Source organism: Lolium perenne, chromosome 5 (assembly GCF_019359855.2).
Source record: "Lolium perenne isolate Kyuss_39 chromosome 5, Kyuss_2.0, whole genome shotgun sequence".
NCBI lineage: Eukaryota > Viridiplantae > Streptophyta > Magnoliopsida > Poales > Poaceae > Lolium > Lolium perenne.
In genome coordinates this window covers 50,629,779-50,651,273 of record NC_067248.2, presented here as the reverse complement: position 1 = coordinate 50,651,273, position 21,495 = coordinate 50,629,779, and the positions used below count along the sequence as shown (strand labels likewise).

The window sequence follows — 21,495 nt, the reverse complement described above, 5'->3', positions numbered from 1 at the left end:
CAAGAGGTATCCAGCAAGGTCTTGTCTTGAAAAGAAAGTCTTGCATAGAAATTATCAATAATAACATTACCAGGAAGCTCATGAATGGGGCATTTGAGCATTAAAGACTTCAATCTCCCCCAAGCTTGGGCAATACTCTCTCCATCATGAGGCCAAAAATTATACTCCCTCCGTCCCGTAAAAAGCTGCGCGCCGGCCTTTTTGCGAAAACCTCCCCGTTTTTTTTCACCTGAGAATTTCCATCCCCTATCCCAGACATTCTTCCCCATCCCCGATTCCCACATCTCTGTCGCCGCCGTCCCCGATCCCTCCTCGCCGTCCCGTCCCCTTGTGCTCCTTGCCGCCGTCCTTGCTGCCGCTCGCTCGCAGGCCACCGCGCCCTCGCGTGCGCCGCCCGCCCTCTTCGGCTACCACACACTCGCCGTCGCCCGCGAACCCGGCGCACCTAAAATTCCGTTCTTTCGTCGCCGATCTTCTCCGAACTGCCGCTTCTCCACTGGATCCGTAGATTGCGACCTTTATTAGCTACCTGCTCGCTCCCGTTGGAGCGGGGGACGAAGGCGATGGGCAGTGGCCGAGAGACGTCTCTTCTCCGACCGGCGGCGGATCCGTAGCGGCGACGCCGTATCCATCTTCGTGTCCGACTGCGGCGATAGCGAGGGAGCTGTGGACGGCGATGGATCTGCGACGGCGAGGGAGCTGTGGAGGACTTCGACGAGCTCCCACGCGCAGGAGCTGGTCGCTGGCGGAGGCGACGCGATCTCACGTGTCTGATCCCATGCGCTAATGGCGGGCGGAGCTACGCGTGAGATCAGGATCTGATCCCGTTGATCGCTCGCGAGCGGAGCTGCTGCGCGTGAGATCAGTTGATCGATGCATGAGATCAGCTGATCGTTCATGGGGACAAGGATCGCGGCTGGCGGAGATTGTGGCCGGCGTGGATCGTGGCCGGAATTTAGAATTTTGATTCTACCTAAATTTGTGATAGATTAAATATATGTGGGTTTTTTTACAATTTGTAATTTGAACAGAGCATGCGCAGCTTTTTACGGGACGGAGGGAGTATATGCGATTCCGATCCTTGTGAATTTCACTTGGAGGATAGAACTTAGAATAAAACCGGGGCACAATATCATTCCATTCAAGAGAATCTCCATTATCCAGTAATTTATACCAATGCGCCGCCTTACCAGACAGTGATAAAGAGAATAGTTTCTTCCTCACTTCATCCATAGCAATACCTGCACACTTGAATAAACCGCATAATTCATGCAAGAACAATAAATGATCTCCAGGGTGGACAGTTCCATCCCCTTCATAGCGGTTATCCATAACACGTTCAATAATTTTCATAGGTATTTTATATGGTATCACTTCCTCACCTGGCGCCTCATCCACTACCGTTGCAGTAGTAGTAGATTTTCCAAATAGAAATTGAAGAGAAGATCTCTCCATAATGACTTATAGCAAGAAGCGAGAAATAAAATCAGCAATGCAACGGTAAAGGTTTTCCTTACCAATTCCGCTTACCAATAGCGCTTCACTCCCCGGCAACGGCGCCAGAAAATAGTCTTGATGACCCACAAGTATAGGGGGTGTATCGTAGTATCTTCGATAAGTAAGAATGTCGATCCCAACGAGGAGCAGAAGGTGTTGACAAGCAGTTTCGATGAAGGATTCACTGTAAATGCTCACAGACAAGTATTCAGGGGGTTTTGATGTAACAGTTGAATAAAGTACGAGTAAGTAAAGTGCGAGAGTAACAATTGCAGCGAGTGGCCCAATCCTTTTTAGCACAAAGGACAAGCCGGTTTGATTTCTTATAATGACCAAGCGTTCTCGAGGACACACGGGATTTTAGTCTAGTGCTTTCGCTACATACGGCTAAATAATCTTCATTGTTATGATAAGTGTTGTGTGGGTGAACCTATGCTAATGTACCGCCCTTCCTAGGACTAATACATACTTGTGATTATACCTCTTGCAAGCATCCGCAACTACAAGAAAGTAATTAAGAATAAATCTAACCACAGCCTTAAACTCTGAGATCCTGCTATCCCTCCTGCATCGATATACCAACGGGGGTTTAGGTTTCTGTCACTCCTGCAACCCCGCAATTGGCAAACGAGTACAAGATGCATTCTCCTAGGCCCATAAATGGTGAAGTGTCATGTAGTCGACGTTCACATGACACCACTATAAGAATAACACCACAACTTAAATATCATAACATTGAATATTACTCAACCATAGTTCACTACTAGCATTTAGACTTCACCCATGTCCTCAAGAACTAAACGAACTACTCACGAGACATCATATGGAACATGATCAGAGGTGATATGATGGTGAATAACAATCTGAACATAAACCTTGGTTCAATGGTTTCACTCAATAGCATCAACAACAAGTAAAAATAGATACCGGGAGAGTTTCCCCTATCAAACAATCAAGATCAAACCCAAATTGCTACGGCGGTGACGAGGTGCTGCGGTGGAGACGGCGGTGATGATGGTGGAGATGATGATGATGGTGATGGAGATGATGTCCAGCTCGATGACGGTGACGATGGCGCCGATTTCCCCCTCCGGGAGGGAATTTCCCCGGCGGATTCCTGCCCGCCGGAGAGCTCTTTTCTCTCTGGTGTTCTCCGCCCCGCAGAGGCGGCTGTAACTCTTCGTGAGGAACCCTCTGTGGCTTCGGTTTTCGGGACAAAGGGTTTCGCGAAGAAAAGGAGGCGAAAGGGGCTGTGGGGCCCCCACACCACATGGTGGCGCGGCCAGGCCATGGGCCACGCCGGCCTGTGGTCTGGCCCCACCTTGGGCCCTCTCAGCTCCTCCTTCTGGCTTCCTTCGTCATCTTGAAAAATAGGATTTTTGGTATAATTTCCTTCCACAGTTGATCTTCCGAAATATTGCGTTCTGACGGTGCTTTTTCCAGCAGAATCCTGGCTCCGGTGCTTGATCCTCCAATAATGATGAAACATGCAAAATAGATGAAATAACATAAGTATTGTGTCCAAATATGAAATATATCAATGAATAACAGCAAATTATGATATAAAATAGTGATGCAAATTGGACGTATCAGTCTTCCATACGATGTTGCCAAAAGGGCAAGGAAGGGCCGCCAAGAACTGGGCGGTTTTGCCCAGGATTCGGTATGACAATCCTACATGTCCCTATGAAGTCCAATTTTAGCATGTGGTTCACTGAACCTTATGCATCTGGTCATTTCCTGTAACCTTGGGAAGATATTATCAGGAACCGCTAGCATGGAGAATAGTCAAGTAGTCAGCCTTGACTGAAAGCAGAGTATTGTCTTCGAGAATATCATCAAGATCAATATCGCCACATCTAATGGGAACCATAGAGCTTTTATGAAAGTTTGTGCAATGCCCGGTTGCCTCTAACAAGTTCTCAAGAATCATTGTGAAGTTTCTAGTGTTCTCCTTGAAGGGTGCCACAAAGACCGCCGCAGCGTCCGCATAGAGAGAAGTTTGGATCCTCCAGAAGCTTGTCAAGGAGACCATGCCTAGTTGCACCATCAAGGAAGTGCGTGAGGGGACCTGGGGCAAGTAGACAAAATTGCAAAAAAAAAACCACAATTGTAGCTAGGCTTTCAAAAAACCACCACGATGCCATTTTTCTTTCGCAAAAAACTATCATTATCCGTAACAGTGTAACATATAGCATTGAATGATAAGTTTACACGAGCTAAGCTACTTTATGACCGGTGGACCCCACTTTTATGCTGATGTGGCACTACGAAAATGGTCAAGGGACATACACATTAGAGTGGTTCTCATTTTGGCGTTTTTTTCATAAATTCTAGGTGGAACCCATATGCCAGATCCGTCCTCTCTACATTACAGAGTATCGCTCATCGTATGATATCTTCGTTGAGGAGGCCTCGTGACACCTAAGTCGGAGGGGTTCCAAAGACCTACACACATACAACCTTCGTTATTACATATGCATTTTAGCCTTGCAAAACTATATGAACTACTTGGGTCATTTCTATTACCTGCTTTTTCTAAAACATCAAGTAGAAATGTTGTTTATCATTGCAGTGAGTGAGCATGTAAAAAAGACTAGTGTACTATTCATGTACTACACTTAAATCACAAAATCTAGATCACAGAAAATCAAAACTACATATAAATATATACAATTTTCAATAACTAGGGTTTCACTACAATATCACATAAAATGTGCAAGAATTTGTTGCCTACATCACATAAAAGTGGACAGAACAAGTCAGATGTGTCGCACCCCCATCCTCGTGTGGCGCCACCAACCATGACGCCACACTAACACACCTTGGCCCTGGGCCTGCCAGTCCACGCTGGTGCGTGTGCGACGCCGTGCTCCTCAGCGAGGCGGAGTAGTTTGGGGCACACCCGTTACCGGCGTGGCACAAAAGGATCACTCATGCGAAATAGTTTTGCCGAAGGTTTATTTCTTGAATTTATTGCACATTTAGATTATTTTGTCGAATTTGACTATTTTACTCAACTTCGTACACCAGAATCTCTCTCGGCCAGTCGGCCTCACACTCTGTCTCTCTCTCTCCAAAAGAACAAAGTTCCCCGTTCCTCACCCTGTCTCTCCCCCCGGCGGCCAATCCCCTACGCCGCCGCCGCCGCCGCCGCCATGGGCTCCTCCTCCTACCTTCCCGACTCCATGGATCCCCCCGGTGTCGACTATTCACTCTACCTCTCCGACCTCATCCCCGGCTCGCCCTCCGCCTACCTCGACCTGCCCCCGACCCCGCACCACGAGCAGCAGCAGCAGAAGCCCTTCGCCGACGACTCCCCCTCCTCCATGCCGGAGGACCTCGTGCTGCCCTTCATCTCCCGCATGCTCATGGAGGAGGACATCGACGAAAAGTTCTTCTACGACTACCCGGACAACGCCGCGCTCCAAGAGGCGCAGCAGCCCTTCCTCCACATCCTCTCCGACCCCTCCTCCACCTCCACCTCCACCTCCAAGAACAGCAACAGCCGCGTCGCCTCCCCGTGCTCCCCATCCGACGGCTCCTCCGCCCTGCTGCCCGCCGCCGTTGACTCCTACGACCGCTTCCACTACGAGCCCGTCGACCTCGACCCCGCCGCCTTCTTCAGCGCCGGCGCCAACTCTCATCTCATGAACTCCGCCTTCCTCAAGGGCATGGAGGAGGCCAGCAAGTTCCTGCCCACCCAGGACAAGCTCCTCATCGACCACGAAGCCCCCTCTGGAAACTTCTTCAGGGGCCTCGAGGAGGGCAGCAAGTTCCTGCCCAGCCAGGAGGACAATCTCGTTGCTGAATTCAACGGCCGTGCGGCGCCTCCAGCGATGGTGAGTGTGAAAAGGGAGGAGTCTGTGGATGCTGCTTTGCCCAACTCTCTTGGCGGCCGAGGTCGCAAGAACCCGTACCGTGAAGACGAGCTGGAGCTGGCGGGTGGCAGGAGCAGCAAGCAGACCGCGATGCAGGGGGACGACGTCACTGCACGGGAGGTGTTTGAGAAGGCGCTGAGGCCCTCAGATGATATGTGCGTCGAGCAGCTGCAGAATCTGAGGATCGCCATGCAGGAGGCGGTGGCCAAGAATGAAGCCAGCCGTGTCGGGAAGGCCAGGGGCAATGGGAACGCCAGGGGCCGGGGTGGTGGTTCCGACATGGTGGACCTGCGAACGCTGCTCATTCATTGCGCACAGGCTGTTGCCACCGACGACCGCCGGAGCGCTACAGAGCTGCTGAAGCAGATCACGCTGCACGCTCGCGCCGATGGCGATGGCACGCAGCGCCTCGCGCATTGCTTTGCACAGGGCCTGCAGGCGCGGCTGGCGGGCACTGGTGGCATGGTACACCAGTCGCTCATGGCAACACGCATCTCAGCTGCCGACATGCTCAAAGCTTACCAGTTGTACATGGCAGCCATCTGTTTCAAGAAGGTGCCCTTCCTGTTCTCAAATGTTACTATCTGTAATGCCGCCTTGGGAAAGAAGAAGATACATATCATCGATTACGGTATACAATACGGGTTCCAGTGGCCATGCTTACTGCGAATGATGTCAGGAAGGGAGGGAGGGCCGCCTGAGGTAAGGATCACTGGTATTGACCTCCCCCAGCCCGGGTTCCGGCCAAAAGAGCGCATTGAGGAGACAGGCCGTAGGCTCAGTAAGTATGCCAGTGAGTTCAATGTGCCGTTCAAGTACCAAGCAATCGCGGTGGCAAAGATGGAGTCGATCCGTAAAGAGGATCTCAACATTGATCCTGAAGAGACACTCATTGTGAACTGTTTGTTTCAGTTCAAGAACTTGATGGATGAGAGTGTTGTGATTGAGAGTCCAAGGGATATTGTGCTCAGTAACATCCGGAAGATGCGGCCCCACACATTCATCCATGCAATTGTGAATGGCTCATTCAGTGCACCATTCTTTGTAACACGGTTTCGGGAGGTTCTGTTCTTCTACTCAGCGCTGTTTGATATTCTGGACACAACTACCCCAAGGAATAACGAACAGAGGATGCTGATTGAGCAGAACATTTTTGGGCGTGCTGCCCTGAATGTCATTGCCTGCGAGGGTACAGATAGGGTGGAGCGTCCTGAGACGTATAAGCAATGGCAGACAAGGAACCAACGGGCAGGTTTGAAGCAGCTTCCATTGAATCCGCAGGTCATTGAGAGAGTGAGAGACAACGTCAAGAACAACTACCACAAGGACTTTGTGATTGATGTGGATCACCAATGGCTCTTGTCAGGATGGAAAGGGCGCATTCTGTATGCCATCTCGACATGGGTGGCAAAAGATGCTAGCTCTTAATTTTTAGCTGTTCCTGTTTTCACTTGGCTAAAAATTTAGGTCTAGTTATGTCAATATAATGACTCTGTGTATGAACCCATGGTCTAGTTAGAGTATCTCTAGCATATTTCCCTAAATTTTGGGCCTCTAAAAGTACTTATAATAGCTGGTACATTAGAAACTCATACCGGCCGGTTTATCTTCAAGTGACTACAATGTAATCTTCGGGGATGAAATCTTCTGAGATGCATCAGATTGCTCGGTTTGTAATCTACGAGGATGAAACCTTAGCTTGGAGTATTGTACCTACATATATTGATTTATGTGTGCTGGACCTGTGTCTGATTAGGAAAGCATATATGTCTTTTGATCACCAGAGCTCCATTCCAATAACTGGTGGTTTGGTATGTCTTCAGTTCTATGTTTCATTTCGGTGGCACCTTGAAACACTGAAAACTGTGCATTTTCTTGTTGTTAGTAAAACCCTGCAGCTGTAGCTACGACATACAACTTTATCTACATAACCAGAACTGTATAAAAGCATTTTTTTTGTGAATGCTCCCATCCTGTTGCTTAAAAAATGTCTACTTGTAACTGTCACAAGTGTATACTTCACTTACCATTTAGCAATCACATCAATGGTTCAATCTTATATCTATTCAAGAAAAACCATTTAATCTACATTTTATTGCATTAAGAATTTTGGTGCGACAATTATGCTTACCAACACTGTCTACTACCAGTCTCTTGTTCTTAGTTTTAGCCATTATGCTGTAGCAAACTCTGTTGATGTTTGAGGTAAAAAAAATATATAAGTGCTACATATGATGATTAGCAATGAAAACACAAGTTAGTTCATGTTTCTTCTATGATGGATGTGTAGCTATATTTTGCCTTCTTCGATATAAGTTGGTGAGAATCTATGACCGGGGATGTGTTTTGGTGCTAATGACCTATGTCTTCTAACAAGATACTTGTACTGAATATGTTAAGTTGTATTTGTCTACAAACTAAGTTACTGCTTAGTTGTTACATATACTACTTTGATTAGCTCTTTCTACTTTAAAATATTGTACGAACTTTTAAAGCATATACATCAAATCTTTCAGGTTCACGCTCTTGGAGATTTGATACTAGATAAGCTGGATGAAGCTGAGATCTCTCTGAAGGTGACAATTTGCATAAGCTCTCTTCATCACTTTTAGAATTTATTTCAATATATTCTCTTTGTGCTCATGCCCTTGCAGAACCAACCAAATGACCAATATAGCTAGGTATCACCAATAATACCTGCATCCTATAGTTATTTTGAACAATTTTGTATTAACTTTTTGCCGTGAGACTTTCTGTTTGCTTTCTCGAATAAATAAACATGAATATCTGGATTATAGTGGCCATCACCTGCAACTTTGCTGTTATGTGTATGTGGGATAATCCAAAGGTGTACTGCTTAACCCTATAGGCTGTAACAGGGTTCAGAAACCCCAATAAAATGTGAGCTAAAAATTGTATTTCCATCAAGTTACAGCCCAATGTTGGAATTAGCTCACAGAAGATAGACAGGTTCTTCGACGTACTTCCAGAAAAATCAGTTGCAAGTCCCTTAGCTCAGATTTGATAGATTTTATTCACACATAATGACAGTACCACGCAAATCAGTAATTGTTGTTTTCATATAGAGGTGTAGCACAGTAACCTGTGTTATTTTCGGGTGTATTTAATTTTATAATGTTCTGTGTAGCTCGTGTGTGGTGTTGATGTGAAATGTTTCTCTAATATTTGTACTGGTTGAACTTACAAGATTAATTTTCTCGTAAAGCAAAAAATGCAAACAATAACATTCATAATGAAGACAGCGAAGAAATGACTTGAATATTCTTGACAGGTACCGAAGATTCCCTAGTTCAGTTTCTTCCCTGCTTTCGCTATCCTGTGAAACAGCGCTGATCTATCTGACTACAGTATATCTTAAGTTAGTGTTCTGTAGTTCTTGTCCCTTAATGTCTGTGCCACTTGCGTGTCCCATCACCACCACTGGTGCTGATTGCAAAGCTAGACTCAGTTGCATAAAATGCCTCAGTTCTCTCGACCTCCACAATGCCCTGACACACTCTGTAAGCAAATCTTTCTGCCCAAGAGAAAATTCTGGAGGTTGGCGATGGTTTTGCGGACCCAGATGCTGTCTTGGCCAACAATTTCTTTGCATTACAGAGAGTCCAAGTCAAGCCCTTCGCTTGCATTTTTGCAGAGGTATCTGATCCAACAGAAGGAAAGCCCACTCACACTTTACTGTTATAACTTTTCTAGGCAGCATATGATGCATTTTCAATGATGCTATGCATACCTGTTGTTAGAGTGGACTGTTTCTTCTTCGAAAGGTTGAAGAACTATTTTAGTGGGTATATATACGTGGTTCTTTATCGAAAATATATACGTGGTTAGAGTTTTCCACAGGATTCAGTATGACAAAATGTCAATCCTACATGCATGTCCCTAGGAAGTGCAGTTCCAGAATGCGGTTCATTGAACCTTAAGCATCTGGTCATTTCTTGTAACCTTGGGAAGGTGGAAGAACATTTATTTTATACTAGCAGAAGATATTATCAGCAACCGGTAGCCTACTCTGCTTTCAGTCAAGGCTGATTGCTTGACTTTCCCTGCTGCTTCTCCATCACCCGTTCACACCTCCCTGCATTTTGATATTCTTTTTTCTTCGGAGAACCACTCCCCAAATAGTAGCACTGACACCCTTCAAAAAATTAGTAGTAGCATTAATCTCCTGGCAGCATCAGACCAAATCGTGCCATGCAACTAATCTGTAATCTGGGTGTCCCCATCTCTGCTGTAGTATGAGGGGAAATGGATCTGCCCTAAGCCTTTAACCTAGTTTATTCATTTGGTGGTTACTTGTGGCCGCATTGCTTTATGTCCTATCTATCCTAGTTTAAGCACATAGTGGCCATGTATTATGTTGCCTTTTGGAAGTTTGCTCTCCATCATGTAGCACAATGATTAAGGCTCACTAGACTACTAATTAATTCTCCCATAGCAGCCACTAGTGACTTTATGCGAGTATACACCATGATCTGGGTTCGTCGAGCCCAATCGAACGGTCCTCGCGGCCGAACACTATCACTTTCGTGAACTTACCTGTTTACCTTGGATTATCTAAGCGCAGACAGCGATAAAGGTTCCCCTTTATTTGGATATTTTAGGATTTAACAGGAGATATGAGTGGTGCCCTAGTTGTTGTGGCTATCAGTATCATGGCCGTGGTTGCTATCTGTCTACAGCAAAAAGATTGTCATGAGGTTGCAATTTCGCTCGAGGTAGCAATGGTATGTATAGTTTAATCATTAATCTAATAAGTTATATCTAATACAGTAATAATAGATGGTGATGCCATGCTATTCTGTAGTTTTTATTTTGTAATCTAGCTCTCATTTTCCAGGCATAAAGTCCGATATGAAAGCAACATATATCCAAAATTTATAAGTAGAAACTGGTCTTCTAGGCGATATAGCTTAAATAAGTTACCAGCAAGTTACTGTCTTGGTTAGTGATATGATAATTTTTACTGATGCTATGCCTACTTTTATTTCTAAAAGTTTTACTCGACAAGACTTCGGACATCCTTTTCTGACTTTTCATCTGTTTGTTCTTGGCTAGTGATATGATTTTTTTTACTGAGGCCATGCCTAATTTTATTTCAAAATGTTTTACTCAGATATAACTTCGGACATCGTTTTCAGTCTTCCCTTGTTTTTGGTCTCCATCCTTCTTTTTCGATATGACACCTCATTCTCCTCTGTGTATGTTTTATTAACTATTAATATGACATGGTTTTCTCTGGCATCTGTGGTTTTCCTACCCAAACTTGCTGATCGTTTCATAATCCTTCTGCTTTTGTTTCTTTACCAACACGTTTGCAGACCGTAGTCTACTTGGTGAGGCGGTCTACTTTGAGTTCTTATGTATCATTGACTATTGTCTCCAAAACCTAAGCTAATCCTGTGGGTACGTTATGGAAGTTGTTTATTTATGCACCAAGTAGACTTTGACCTGATCAAGCAATGATAAAGTTGGTTCCTCGCACAGAAAAATACTGGGACAGTGTTGGCATGTAGCCAGCATGCATGTTGCTCTACTATCCAGCCTTGGTTTTTAATCACCTTGTGTTTGCATGTTGACATTTTTCTTCTGGCTTGGCCAGGATTGCTCCCCAAGAAACAGAGAAGACAGATCACTGATAAAGCAGATGCTTGATGCTTCTAGAAGATTTGGCTGGAGATATATGCCAGTGTTTCATTTTTGACCAACCACTAGTCCAGTCTTTGCATTGGTGAATCACCTGATCTGAATTGGCCACATGCTCTCTTTGTTTGCTGATTGTGATAGGCAGGCAAGCTGGTGTACATGGACTTACCTTTTTCTTCTGTCACATTCTTTCAGACTTCTCCTAGTTTCTACACCAGAAATTTTAGTTTTTCATCTACGTAGTAATAATATATATTTTTCGTACTAAAACGCCATATATTTTGAGCCACTAATTAGATCATGTGTTTTATTTAGCCTGTTACCTTTTTGTGGGCCATGCCGTTTATGTCACGGATATCGACATCCATGTCTTCTTGCGAGCCTCAGCGAACCAGAGCACTGGTCTATGACTCCAAGTAACCGTTTGACCTGATCTTTGTGATGGGCGGGGCTGGCTGGCCCCACCTGTCAGTCGTCCGTTCATCATCTTGGGATCGGAGCTCGGATCCTGTGCATGTCAGCACGTGCAACCTTTGAATTCAACGGTATTTGGCGACTGAAGCGATAAGGTGGAGAGAGCTAGCACTACGGCAACATGTTCGTCGGATCATGGGAATCAATTTTTTATTGTACATATAAAAAGGAAGACCATAAATATCATGAGACTATGTAGGCCTAGATTGGGGTCCAAAAAGTAACTTTGGCACATGAGTACCAATGCTGCCGCTTTTAAATAGTATATTTTTTAGATTTTAAAAAATTTGAGCTGAAATCTGCACATACATAGAAATCTTCTGAATGTAGTGTAAAAATTTCGGAAGAAAATATGTTGTATTATGAACTATATAAAAATATAAATTTCTGACAAAAATTGTCCCTATATACAACCATAGTTTTTTTCCAGTAGTTAAAAATACAACATAATTTTTACCGAAACTTTGCACTAGTATTCATGACATATGTATGTATTTATGAAATAATTTTTATGATTTTTAAAACATAAAAATACATTTTTTAAAATATTTCAAAAACCGGGAGCACTGGTGCTCAAGGGCACTAAATCTTTGTCCTCTCCAATTGGTCTTGCATCCATGCCTTTGTTAAGTTGAGGTGCTAGTTATTAACTTTAGGATATTTGTTTCGAAACTTTAGCAGTTTTACTCACTCATTCTCAAATACTCAAACACTGCTGAAGTTGGCTGTAGACGAGTAATATTTTCGTAAGAAAATGAGGTGATGGTTTGTTTGCATCCGTGCCCCTCGTCAGCAGCCAAATTCATAGTCGACAGCTGCACGAGAACGTTTGCTACGGACAAGAAGGGCAGCCATCACACAAAAACTTCACTTTAGGGAAATATTACCAGCACTCTTCGTTTACCTATGGAGTGTGGATCCTGTTATTATTTGGGTAATCATTCACAGGGAATTAGAGGATTCCGGGCTGAATATTCTTATTCAAGACAAGCGTCTCCAGCTATGTGGTTGACATGTCAACATCCACTTGTCACGATGGAATGGAGAAGATAGGCTGATAAGAAACTTTTACTCCGCAAATTTATTCGCAAGCAATCGTACATATAGATAATGTCGATGCAAGGCATGCAACCAAAAGGGTTAGATGCTACCCGTTTTATTTGAATCAGATCTAACCAATGTTAAATAAATACTTTTCTTTAATTTCATTTTCCCTTATTTTAATTTCTCATCGTAAGGAAAAAATTGAGATTGTAATTTTTATGACATGATACGTTAATTATTTTTGAAACATATTTTGACCACATGGACAATTTTAGAAGTTGGCCCATGATATTATATTACATTTGTTCCCAAATATATGTCTCCGGCAACGTAAAATTTATTTTTACGATTTTTCTATTAGCATATACAAAATATCTAGATAGGTAGATGCTACTCACTTTTCTATAAATATTTACATTACATTTATCGTTAATGTTTTTATATGATGTGATTTTAAATATTTTTCTAAGAACCGTACTACAAATGCATGTGCTCACATACACATATGCACTCACACTAACCCCATAAGCACCTCCAAGAAATTGAGTCGCCAAATCTTGAGGGCATTCCAAAGCATGTAGTAAAACTGGGAAAATACAAGCATCCCTGTGACTTGATCGAACCTAAGCTCGCAGGTGCCACCACAAGGAACAACTCAAGTTGACAATTTTTTTTAAAGAATGAACTCCACTATTTACACCAGATTTGTAAATTCGTGGCACCAATTATCCTATTTGGTGGAGATTATTTCAAATTACCCCCATAACTTGTTCTTGATTTTACCTATTTTACGCATTTGGCCCGTTCTTCAAGATGTGTCAGATCGTCCTAGCGGAATGGCTCGACATACATCTCGTGTCACAACAACAAATGTGAAAACAGACAACGACGAACTATGCCTCCGAGGTGTATGTTTGTCGCTACAATACTTTAGGATGATGAGCGTCTCCCACCCGATAGAACACATCGAATGTCAAAAGTCAGTAAAATCGGGACACCTTTCGACGAATGACGTAATTCGGAGGAAATGACACTAAATAGGGTAATTTCTGCCACGAATATGTAAGTAGAGGGTAGGACTTAGAACCCACTTATTTTGTTATTACATATAATATAAAAAGTACAATTGATTTATTATACATGCCAAAAGGCACACCTATGTTTGAAACAACATCTTTTTGACCTAAAAGAGTGCCATCATCTACTTTTGAACTAAGAGTGTCGTAAGTTTGCCTAAAATAGACCTAGCCCAAGTCCACAATTTCCGAAAATCCTAAACGCCCAATTGGCCTATTCTTACGTGGCAACAAGTGCGGCAAACTCTTAGTCCCCCTTACTAGTTTAGAGAGAGTTAAGCCTCCTTATAAGGGGGTTGTTTCACTTATTGTACGAGCATAAGAAGAGGAATACCACATGCGTACTCCTTCTCCTCCACCGCCCGCCTCGCCATGCATGCTGCGGGTTGAGGGAATGACCCGAGCGCGTGGGTGGACAATGAATACAAAATTGTTGGTTGTTCGGCTTCAGTTGATGCCTCTTTGGTTCACCTCCTCTCCGGAGAACGATAAGATTTTTGGAGAAGCGTCACGGTGCCGGTTACTAAGTTAATAGAGTGTCAAGAGTCGTGGCATGTACTCCAATGACCGTGTACACATGCATGTTCAGCAAGAGTCGTGGTATAATCATAGGAGATAGCCAAAAATGGGGATAGAATCATATAGATGGCCAGTTCTTCAAACGTCCATGTCCCATATGCCCACCACGAGCACGTCTAGGACAGTCTCCAACAAAGAAGTCGTTTTCGTAGAAAGGGATAGGGTTGGCCAGCAGCCCAGCGGCTTCTTCGTGCTGGCGCGCGCATGGAGGTGGGAGTGACATGAATGGCTGCCATTACCATTAATGTCTTCAACGATGGCACAGTCAGCGAGAGGTCCATACTGACGCGGACGGCGCGCAGAACTTTGAACAAAGGTGTTGGTTGTACGCTTGGGAAATCGGCCGAATCGGGGTTCGTCGTGCTATTCCCCGTGCACCGAAATCCCGTGTACGTGTCAACAGAACACAAACGGAAAACTATTTGGAACGCTTGGGAGTAAGCATTATCACGACGCTCTCGTGCTTCTTTGATCTGGTTCAACCTTCCACACACACACACACACACACGGGTTAATTTTCTGCGAAACATTTTGTTGTTTTGAACGTGATCTTTAGCGCGTCATTGTACCGTTTGATAGGAGCGCTAACAATAGGCAATAGGCAAGTTCTACTTCCATGCCCATGGCATGCATCTATGTGAAAGTGAAACAATGTCATCCTGCCGGTTGTCTCCAGCATTGCCACGTAGGATTTTTGAAATCGTTTTGCTCGTACACACCTTGGTGAAGAACCGAAATCAATGATGAAAGCCTTGCTTCCCCTGAGAGAGAGTTTCTTTTTCAAAACCAAGATCACGAAGGCCATGAATTTCGTAGCTCTTTATTTTTTTTGAACGCAATATTTGTCTACCAATCTTTGACGGATGTTTCCTTGGCCCAAAACGTGGGAAGCTTGTCGTCGAATCCAATCTAAGAGCGGATTGCCATCCAAATACGGGTGGTGAAGCAACACTTGAAGAGGAGATGCGCGATGATTCCTAAACTCGGTTATATACGAGATAACTTCCATAATTTGTCCATCCCCTAGGCTGAAGGCAATCCGATGTCCAAATCATATTTGCATGACCGACGAAGAAATCAAATTACATTTAGGACGAGCCAAAGTTCTCCAAGGCGAGGCATTAATGGAGGTTGAAATGAGGCCATCAAATTGCACTTTGTATGCTGATGAGGTATAGCAGTTGCAATCATTTACGGATTTTTAATCGGTGATGTCAGGGATTCCACGCGAGAGCTTGACATTGGAGGGTGACAAAAATCCTTGCTGATTCCTAAGTTGTTTGACCCAAAAGTTGTTGTCAAGTGGGTGGCGAATCTAACCCATTTTGTTAGGGTGGGGCACACCTTATTTGGGATGGGTTTTTTTCTTCATTATTTTCTATATAAAACATATGGGCTAGGCCAAATCTTAGGGTGGGGTCCGCCCTATTGGCTCCGCCACTGGGAGGATAAAATGGAATGCCTTAGGGGCAAAAGCTAGCCCGGAAGAGGGGCATCTCCGTTGCACCATGGCCATCCTTTACTAATGAAGAATGGTTTTTTCGAACGACCTCGCTCGGAGGTCAGGGGTTTCGATAGTTCCATTAATGAACAATATTTTGTTTACCAAATGTAAAAAGGATATTACCGAGGCATTGATGTTAGTTGATCACATCCCCATCGAATGGACCTAGTTCAACCGAGGTGTCATCATGTTTACAAAATATGGTGAAAACATGGTAAGGTCTAGAGGCGGGAAAAAAAGAGAGAGAGAGAGAGGTTAAGCATGATCATCACAATCCTCAAGTAAGGAGAGATGAAACCTTATAAATTAGTTTCACAATTTTCATTATAATAAACAAAAAAAATTAATCATATTTTTCTTTGAACAAAAATAGAGTTAGTCATATTAATCAGGGCCGAACCAAAACCCAGCCCACAGCCCAGCCCAGCCCACACGGCCATCCGCCGCAGAGACGCCAGAATATTCCGTCCACCAGAGTCTTCCTCCCTCATCCTCTCCCCCAAGGTCTCCATTCTCTCTCCCCTCCCCGTCCCCGGTGGCCAATCCCACCGCCGTCAGCTCCTTCCCAGAACCTTCCACTCCCCACCTCTACAAAACCGCTAAACCCTCCACTCCCCACCGCCGCCGCCGCCGCCATGGGCTCCTCCTCCTACCTCCCCGCCTCCTCCATGAACTCCCCCGGCCCCGACGACGACTCCCTCTACCTCTACCTCTCCGATCTCATCCCCGCTTCGCCCTCCTCCTACCTCGACCTCCCCCCGACCCCGCACCACGACCACCACCATCACCTGCCCTCCACCGACCTCGATGATCTCGTCGCGGGCGGCGCCGACTCCCCCTCCTCCACGCCCGAGGACCTCGTCCTCCCCTACATCTCCCGCATGCTCATGGAGGAGAACATCGACGACAAGTTCTTCTACGACTACCCCGACAACGCCGCCCTCCTCGAGGCGCAGAAGCCCTTCCTCGACATCCTCTCCGACCCTTCCTCCAACTCCAACTGCACCTCCGACGACACCAACCGCGCCGCCTCCCCGTGCTCCCCATCCGACGGATCCGTATGCACCTCCGCCATCACGAACGCCGACTCCTACGACCGCCGCTTCCACTACGACCCCGTCGTCGACCTCGACCCCGCAGCCTTCTTCAGCGCGGGCGCCAACGCTGATCTCATGAACTCCGCCTTCCTCAAGGGCATGGAGGAGGCCAACAAGTTCCTCCCCTCCCAGGACAAGCTCGTCATCGACCTCGAGGCCTCCTCCGCCAACTTCTTCAGGGGACTCGACGAGGGCAACAAGTTCCTGCCCACCCACAACACCAAGGGAGCGGCGCGCACCGTGAAGAAGGAGGAGGCGGTCGAAGCAATCTCGGCCATCTCGTCCATCTCCAACTCCAACTCCAACTTAACCTCCGGGGGCGGCGGCGGCCGGGGCCGCAAGAACCCGTACCGCGACGACGAGCTGGAGCAGGAGGGCGGCAGGAGCAGCAAGCAGAGCGCGATGCAGGGCGACGACGTCACGGCCCGGGAGATGTTCGACAGGATGCTCATGCCCTCGGAGGAGATGTGCGTGGAGCAGATGCAGAACCTGCGGATCGCCATGCAGGAGGCGGTGGCCAAGAACGACGCCGCCGGCGGCGGCGCCGGCAAGGACGGGAAGGCCAGGGGCCGCCGCGGCGCCTCCGACGTGGTCGACCTGCGCACGCTGCTCATCCACTGCGCGCAGGCCGTCGCCACCGACGACCGCCGCAGCGCCACCGAGCTGCTCAAGCAGATCACGCTGCACGCGCGCCCCGACGGCGACGGCACGCAGCGCCTCGCGCACTGCTTCGCCGAGGGCCTGCAGGCGCGGCTCGCCGGCACCGGCGGCATGGTGCACCAGTCGCTCATGGCCACGCGCATCTCCGCTGTCGACATGCTCAAGGCCTACCAGCTCTACATGGCCGCCATCTGCTTCAAGAAGGTGTCCTTCATCTTCTCAAATTCTACCATCTATATTGCCTCCTTGGGGAAGAAGAAGATACATATCATCGACTATGGCATACAGTATGGGTTCCAGTGGCCGTGCTTTCTGCGGCGGATATCGCAGAGGGAGGGAGGGCCACCAGAGGTAAGGATCACCGGTATTGACCTCCCTCAGCCTGGGTTCCGGCCGAAAGAGCGCATCGAGGAGACAGGACGCAGGCTCAGCAAGTATGCCAGCGAGTTTAACGTGCCGTTCAAGTACCAGGCCATCGCGGCGGCAAAGATGGAGTCGCTCCGTAAAGAGGATCTCAACATTGATCCTGAAGAGACGCTCATCGTGAACTGCCTGTTTCAGTTCAAGAACTTGATGGATGAGAGCGTTGTGATCGAGAGTCCAAGGGATGTTGTGCTCAGTAACATCCGGAAGATGCGTCCCCACACGTTCATCCATGCAATTGTGAATGGCTCATTCAGCGCGCCGTTCTTCGTAACACGGTTTCGGGAGGTGCTCTTCTACTACTCCGCCCTGTTTGATGTTCTGGACACAACCACCCCAAGGGATAATGAACAGAGGATGCTGATTGAGCAGAACATCTTTGGGCGGGCTGCCCTCAATGTCATTGCCTGTGAGGGTACAGATAGGGTGGAGCGCCCTGAGACTTACAGGCAGTGGCAGGTAAGGAACCAGCGGGCAGGTTTGAAGCAGCTGCCATTGAACCCAGATGTCATTGACATAGTCAGAGAGAAGGCCAGTAACGGCTACCACAAGGACTTTGTGATTGATCTAGATCAAAACTGGCTCTTGCAGGGATGGAAAGGGCGCATCCTCTATGCCATCTCTACCTGGGCGGCAAATGATGCTAGCTCTTAGTTTTTAGTTGTCGTTATTTTCACCTGGCTACCGATATAGTTCTACCTATGTCAACATAGTTTCTGTGTGCTGTGTATGAACCCATGGTCTAGTTAATAGCCTTTGCTCAGTGGACTCATGTCTTGAGGTATGCCTACCCAGAATTTGGTGCCTATTTGCGATTCCAGCATGCAGGTGATTCTGCTCATGGGACCAATTTATGCAATGCAGGTTTTGCAGGAGAAGCGTAGCTTAAGGATGTGGAAATGAAAACATATCATGGCATGCTACATATCCATGGTGTTATGTGAATTAGATGTCTATGCAGTCATGTTGCTGTCTAATGCCATAGCTATTATCATAGAACTTTAGACTTGGATGTCCTGATCTGGATGTTGTTTGCTTGAAGGTATGATATGTGCCTGTGATCAACCCAGTCAGTTGATCATGTTGTAATTGACACTAGTCAGCGTGTTCTAGGTGCTTTTCTGCACTTTGGCAGGCAGTAACATTGTAATGAATAACTTTTTGAATTCTCGTTTTTGCTTGGCTATTATGTTCTGTATCAGGAGAATTGTCTTTTCTTGATTCTTTCATCCTGTAGCAGCTTAGCATAATATTTTCCTGCACATCTGAAGATCTTGCACGGCTTAACACTATAATATGATTCTGTGGCACTGTCCAGTAACCAAAGTTAGATGTGTTGTGTATGAACCCATGGTCTAGATAGTACCTTTTGCTCACTGGAATAGTGTCTCGGAGGCCTATCCAGAAGGTATGATATGCTTGCTGAAGGTATGATATGTGCGTGTGATTAATCCAGTCAGTTGATACAGGTTGTAATTGACAGTTGATACTAGTCGGTGTGTTGAAGTGCACTATGGCAGGCAACATTGTATGAGAAACTCCAGGAAACTAAGGGTGTGTTTGGTAGGTTGAGTCAACCCAGAAAATCTGCCCTCATCCCACTTGTAGCATCTGAGATAGTGTTTGTTAGGTTGGGTGGTTGGATAGAGCTAAGCCCACCTCATACAGATAAGGGCTCTCAGCCTGGCCAGGTTGTGAAGCTCAAATCGAGCTTCACAACTCAGCTTGGCTGAGTCCATCCCGCAACTTTACTTGGGAGACCCGCGCGGCACCCCCCAAACCTCACCCCGCCTCCTCATTCCCCCCAAGAAATGCTCCCGCAGAGCTTCACCCGCTCCTCCTCCATGGGCAGCTCCCGTGCGCGCCGGCCGCAGCCTCTCCTCCCCTGGCCGCCGGCCGCAGCCGCCCCTCCCCTCCCCTGGCCGCTGGATGCCGGCCCTCTCCTCCCCTGCTCTGGCCGTCCCTACCCTGGCCGGTGGATGTCGCTCCTCCTCTAGCTGTCCGACGCCGCCCCTCCTCTGGACGTCCGCGCCGCCCCTTCCCACGGCCGTCGGCCACCGCGGCCCCTCCTCGGCCGTCGGCCGTCCGCGCCGCCCCTTCCCGGGCCGTCGGCCTTAGCCGCCTCGCCCTGGATGTCGCCATCGCCGCCCCTGGATGCCACCCCTCCCCTGGCCGCCCGACGCCGCCCCTCCCGTGGCCGCCGGCCGCCCCCGTCCGCCGCACACCACCTCCAGCGAGCCACGGCCTGCGGCCGGTGCTGCTCGACTGTGCAGATGGAGCTGAAGGACCCGATGGCTTTTTGGTTACTCTGTTTGAGGGCCTATTTGCAAAAAAAGCTGCATCTTTTTTGTAAAAATAACTACTAGTCAAATACAAAATATTGAGTCAATGTGTATTTTACTTACATATAGTCTAACTTTGTTCCAATATTGAATTAGTGCAAAAATAAATTGAGGTGGTTTCCTCACCATCTCATCTCATACATGTGGTACCAAACAACATCTTATCTCAGCTTAGCTCACCTCATACATGTGCTACCAAACAACATCTTATCTCATTCGAACTTAGCTAGGGTCATCATGTATGAGAAGAGATAGTTATTCTCGGTTGACCTGGGCTACCAAACACACCCTAAATGTTTTGCCTATCATATCTGAAGTTCTTGCACAGCTTGGCGCAAGATTCTTTGTAACTGAACAGTAACCAAAGCTGGACCGGTTGTGACATAGTGATGTGAATGAAGCAACAGGGTGTTCTTATTACTCTATCTGTTGTAAAGACAAGTGACTTTGCAAATTCAGACTGTTTAGCACAGGACATCCATCCTTTCACTTGACATGGTTCTAACCTAGTATCATGGATTCAGCAAAAAATAGGTTACCTTTTTCGGTTTTGTGGAATCCTCGGAGGGAGGTGTTTCGGACCTTTTGTTACCCCCACAGAGAAAATGGACTCTGAATGTTTCTAATCATGCATTTGCATTGCTGCCCCAATAATTGTGGAAGATATGAGCTTTTAGCCTTTATTGTGTTATGATTAATGATTTGTGACGATTCGATGCAAACACGGTGTAATTGCACCGATCTGGGGCAACAGAATCTTCAGTAACCATCATCGCATTTCGGTTCCAGGTAGAACCGGTGTACAGCTTCCTTCCCTACATATCATATTCACAGGCAAAATTGAGAACCCACAGCATAGTTAAGTGCGACACCTAAACCAAATCCCATAACGATTCTTAACAAGATTGTGAGAATATTTCCTGCACATGGACATGTATCAGCTAACCCAAGCGAAGATCAAGTGGTACTGGAAGAACATGGGGTACCTTGAAACATGCAGAGTAACTGCCTGTTGCTGTTCCTAGGGAACACATACAATTAAGTCCAAACAAAAGAACGGTTGGACCACATGGCAAAGCTGAGGAAAACAAGATCAGAGTCCGAGACCGGCCGGTGTGCATGCATCTACAGAATCTTGGTGTAATCCAGGTATAAACTAGTACTCCCTTTGTACATAAAAGAATCTCTCACATTTATATACTCCCCCCATCTCATAAAAGTTGTCCGAGATTTGTCAAAATTTGGATGTATGTA

General features: G+C 46.5%; 3 protein-coding genes across 3 annotated transcripts; all 3 read left to right on the top strand.

Moving 5' to 3' along the window:
- The first annotated feature begins 4,563 nt into the window (after positions 1 to 4,563).
- Positions 4,564 to 7,108, top strand: LOC127299153 (scarecrow-like protein 34). Its single transcript, XM_051329068.2, has one exon. It carries the CDS (start codon positions 4,656 to 4,658, stop codon positions 6,804 to 6,806), a length of 2,151 nt encoding a protein of 716 aa, XP_051185028.1. The 5' UTR covers positions 4,564 to 4,655; the 3' UTR covers positions 6,807 to 7,108.
- Positions 7,016 to 11,512, top strand: LOC127299155 (uncharacterized). The gene is made up of 4 exons (XM_051329069.2): positions 7,016 to 7,189; positions 7,895 to 7,954; positions 10,001 to 10,123; positions 10,999 to 11,512. The coding sequence occupies exons 1-4, from the start codon at positions 7,016 to 7,018 to the stop codon at positions 11,098 to 11,100; spliced, it is 459 nt and encodes a 152-aa protein (XP_051185029.1). The 3' UTR covers positions 11,101 to 11,512.
- Positions 11,513 to 16,250: 4,738 nt separating this feature from the next.
- Positions 16,251 to 19,070, top strand: LOC127299152 (scarecrow-like protein 34). The gene is made up of 2 exons (XM_051329067.2): positions 16,251 to 18,680; positions 18,764 to 19,070. Exon 1 carries the CDS (start codon positions 16,355 to 16,357, stop codon positions 18,551 to 18,553), a length of 2,199 nt encoding a protein of 732 aa, XP_051185027.1. The 5' UTR covers positions 16,251 to 16,354; the 3' UTR covers positions 18,554 to 18,680; positions 18,764 to 19,070.
- The last annotated feature ends 2,425 nt before the right edge of the window (positions 19,071 to 21,495 follow it).

What these genes read in the sequence shown, in the direction of transcription:
- LOC127299153 (XM_051329068.2), top strand. Translation starts at nt 4,656, where the DNA reads ATGGGCTCCTCCTCCTACCTTCCCGACTCCATGGATCCCCCCGGTGTC.
- LOC127299155 (XM_051329069.2), top strand. Translation starts at nt 7,016, where the DNA reads ATGAAATCTTCTGAGATGCATCAGATTGCTCGGTTTGTAATCTACGAG. An exon ending in TTCCAATAACTGGTGGTTTG is followed by an intron (nt 7,190 to 7,894) that starts GTATGTCTTCAG and finishes CAAATCTTTCAG; the next exon opens with GTTCACGCTCTTGGAGATTT. An exon ending in AAGCTGAGATCTCTCTGAAG is followed by an intron (nt 7,955 to 10,000) that starts GTGACAATTTGC and finishes TGGATATTTTAG; the next exon opens with GATTTAACAGGAGATATGAG.
- LOC127299152 (XM_051329067.2), top strand. Translation starts at nt 16,355, where the DNA reads ATGGGCTCCTCCTCCTACCTCCCCGCCTCCTCCATGAACTCCCCCGGC.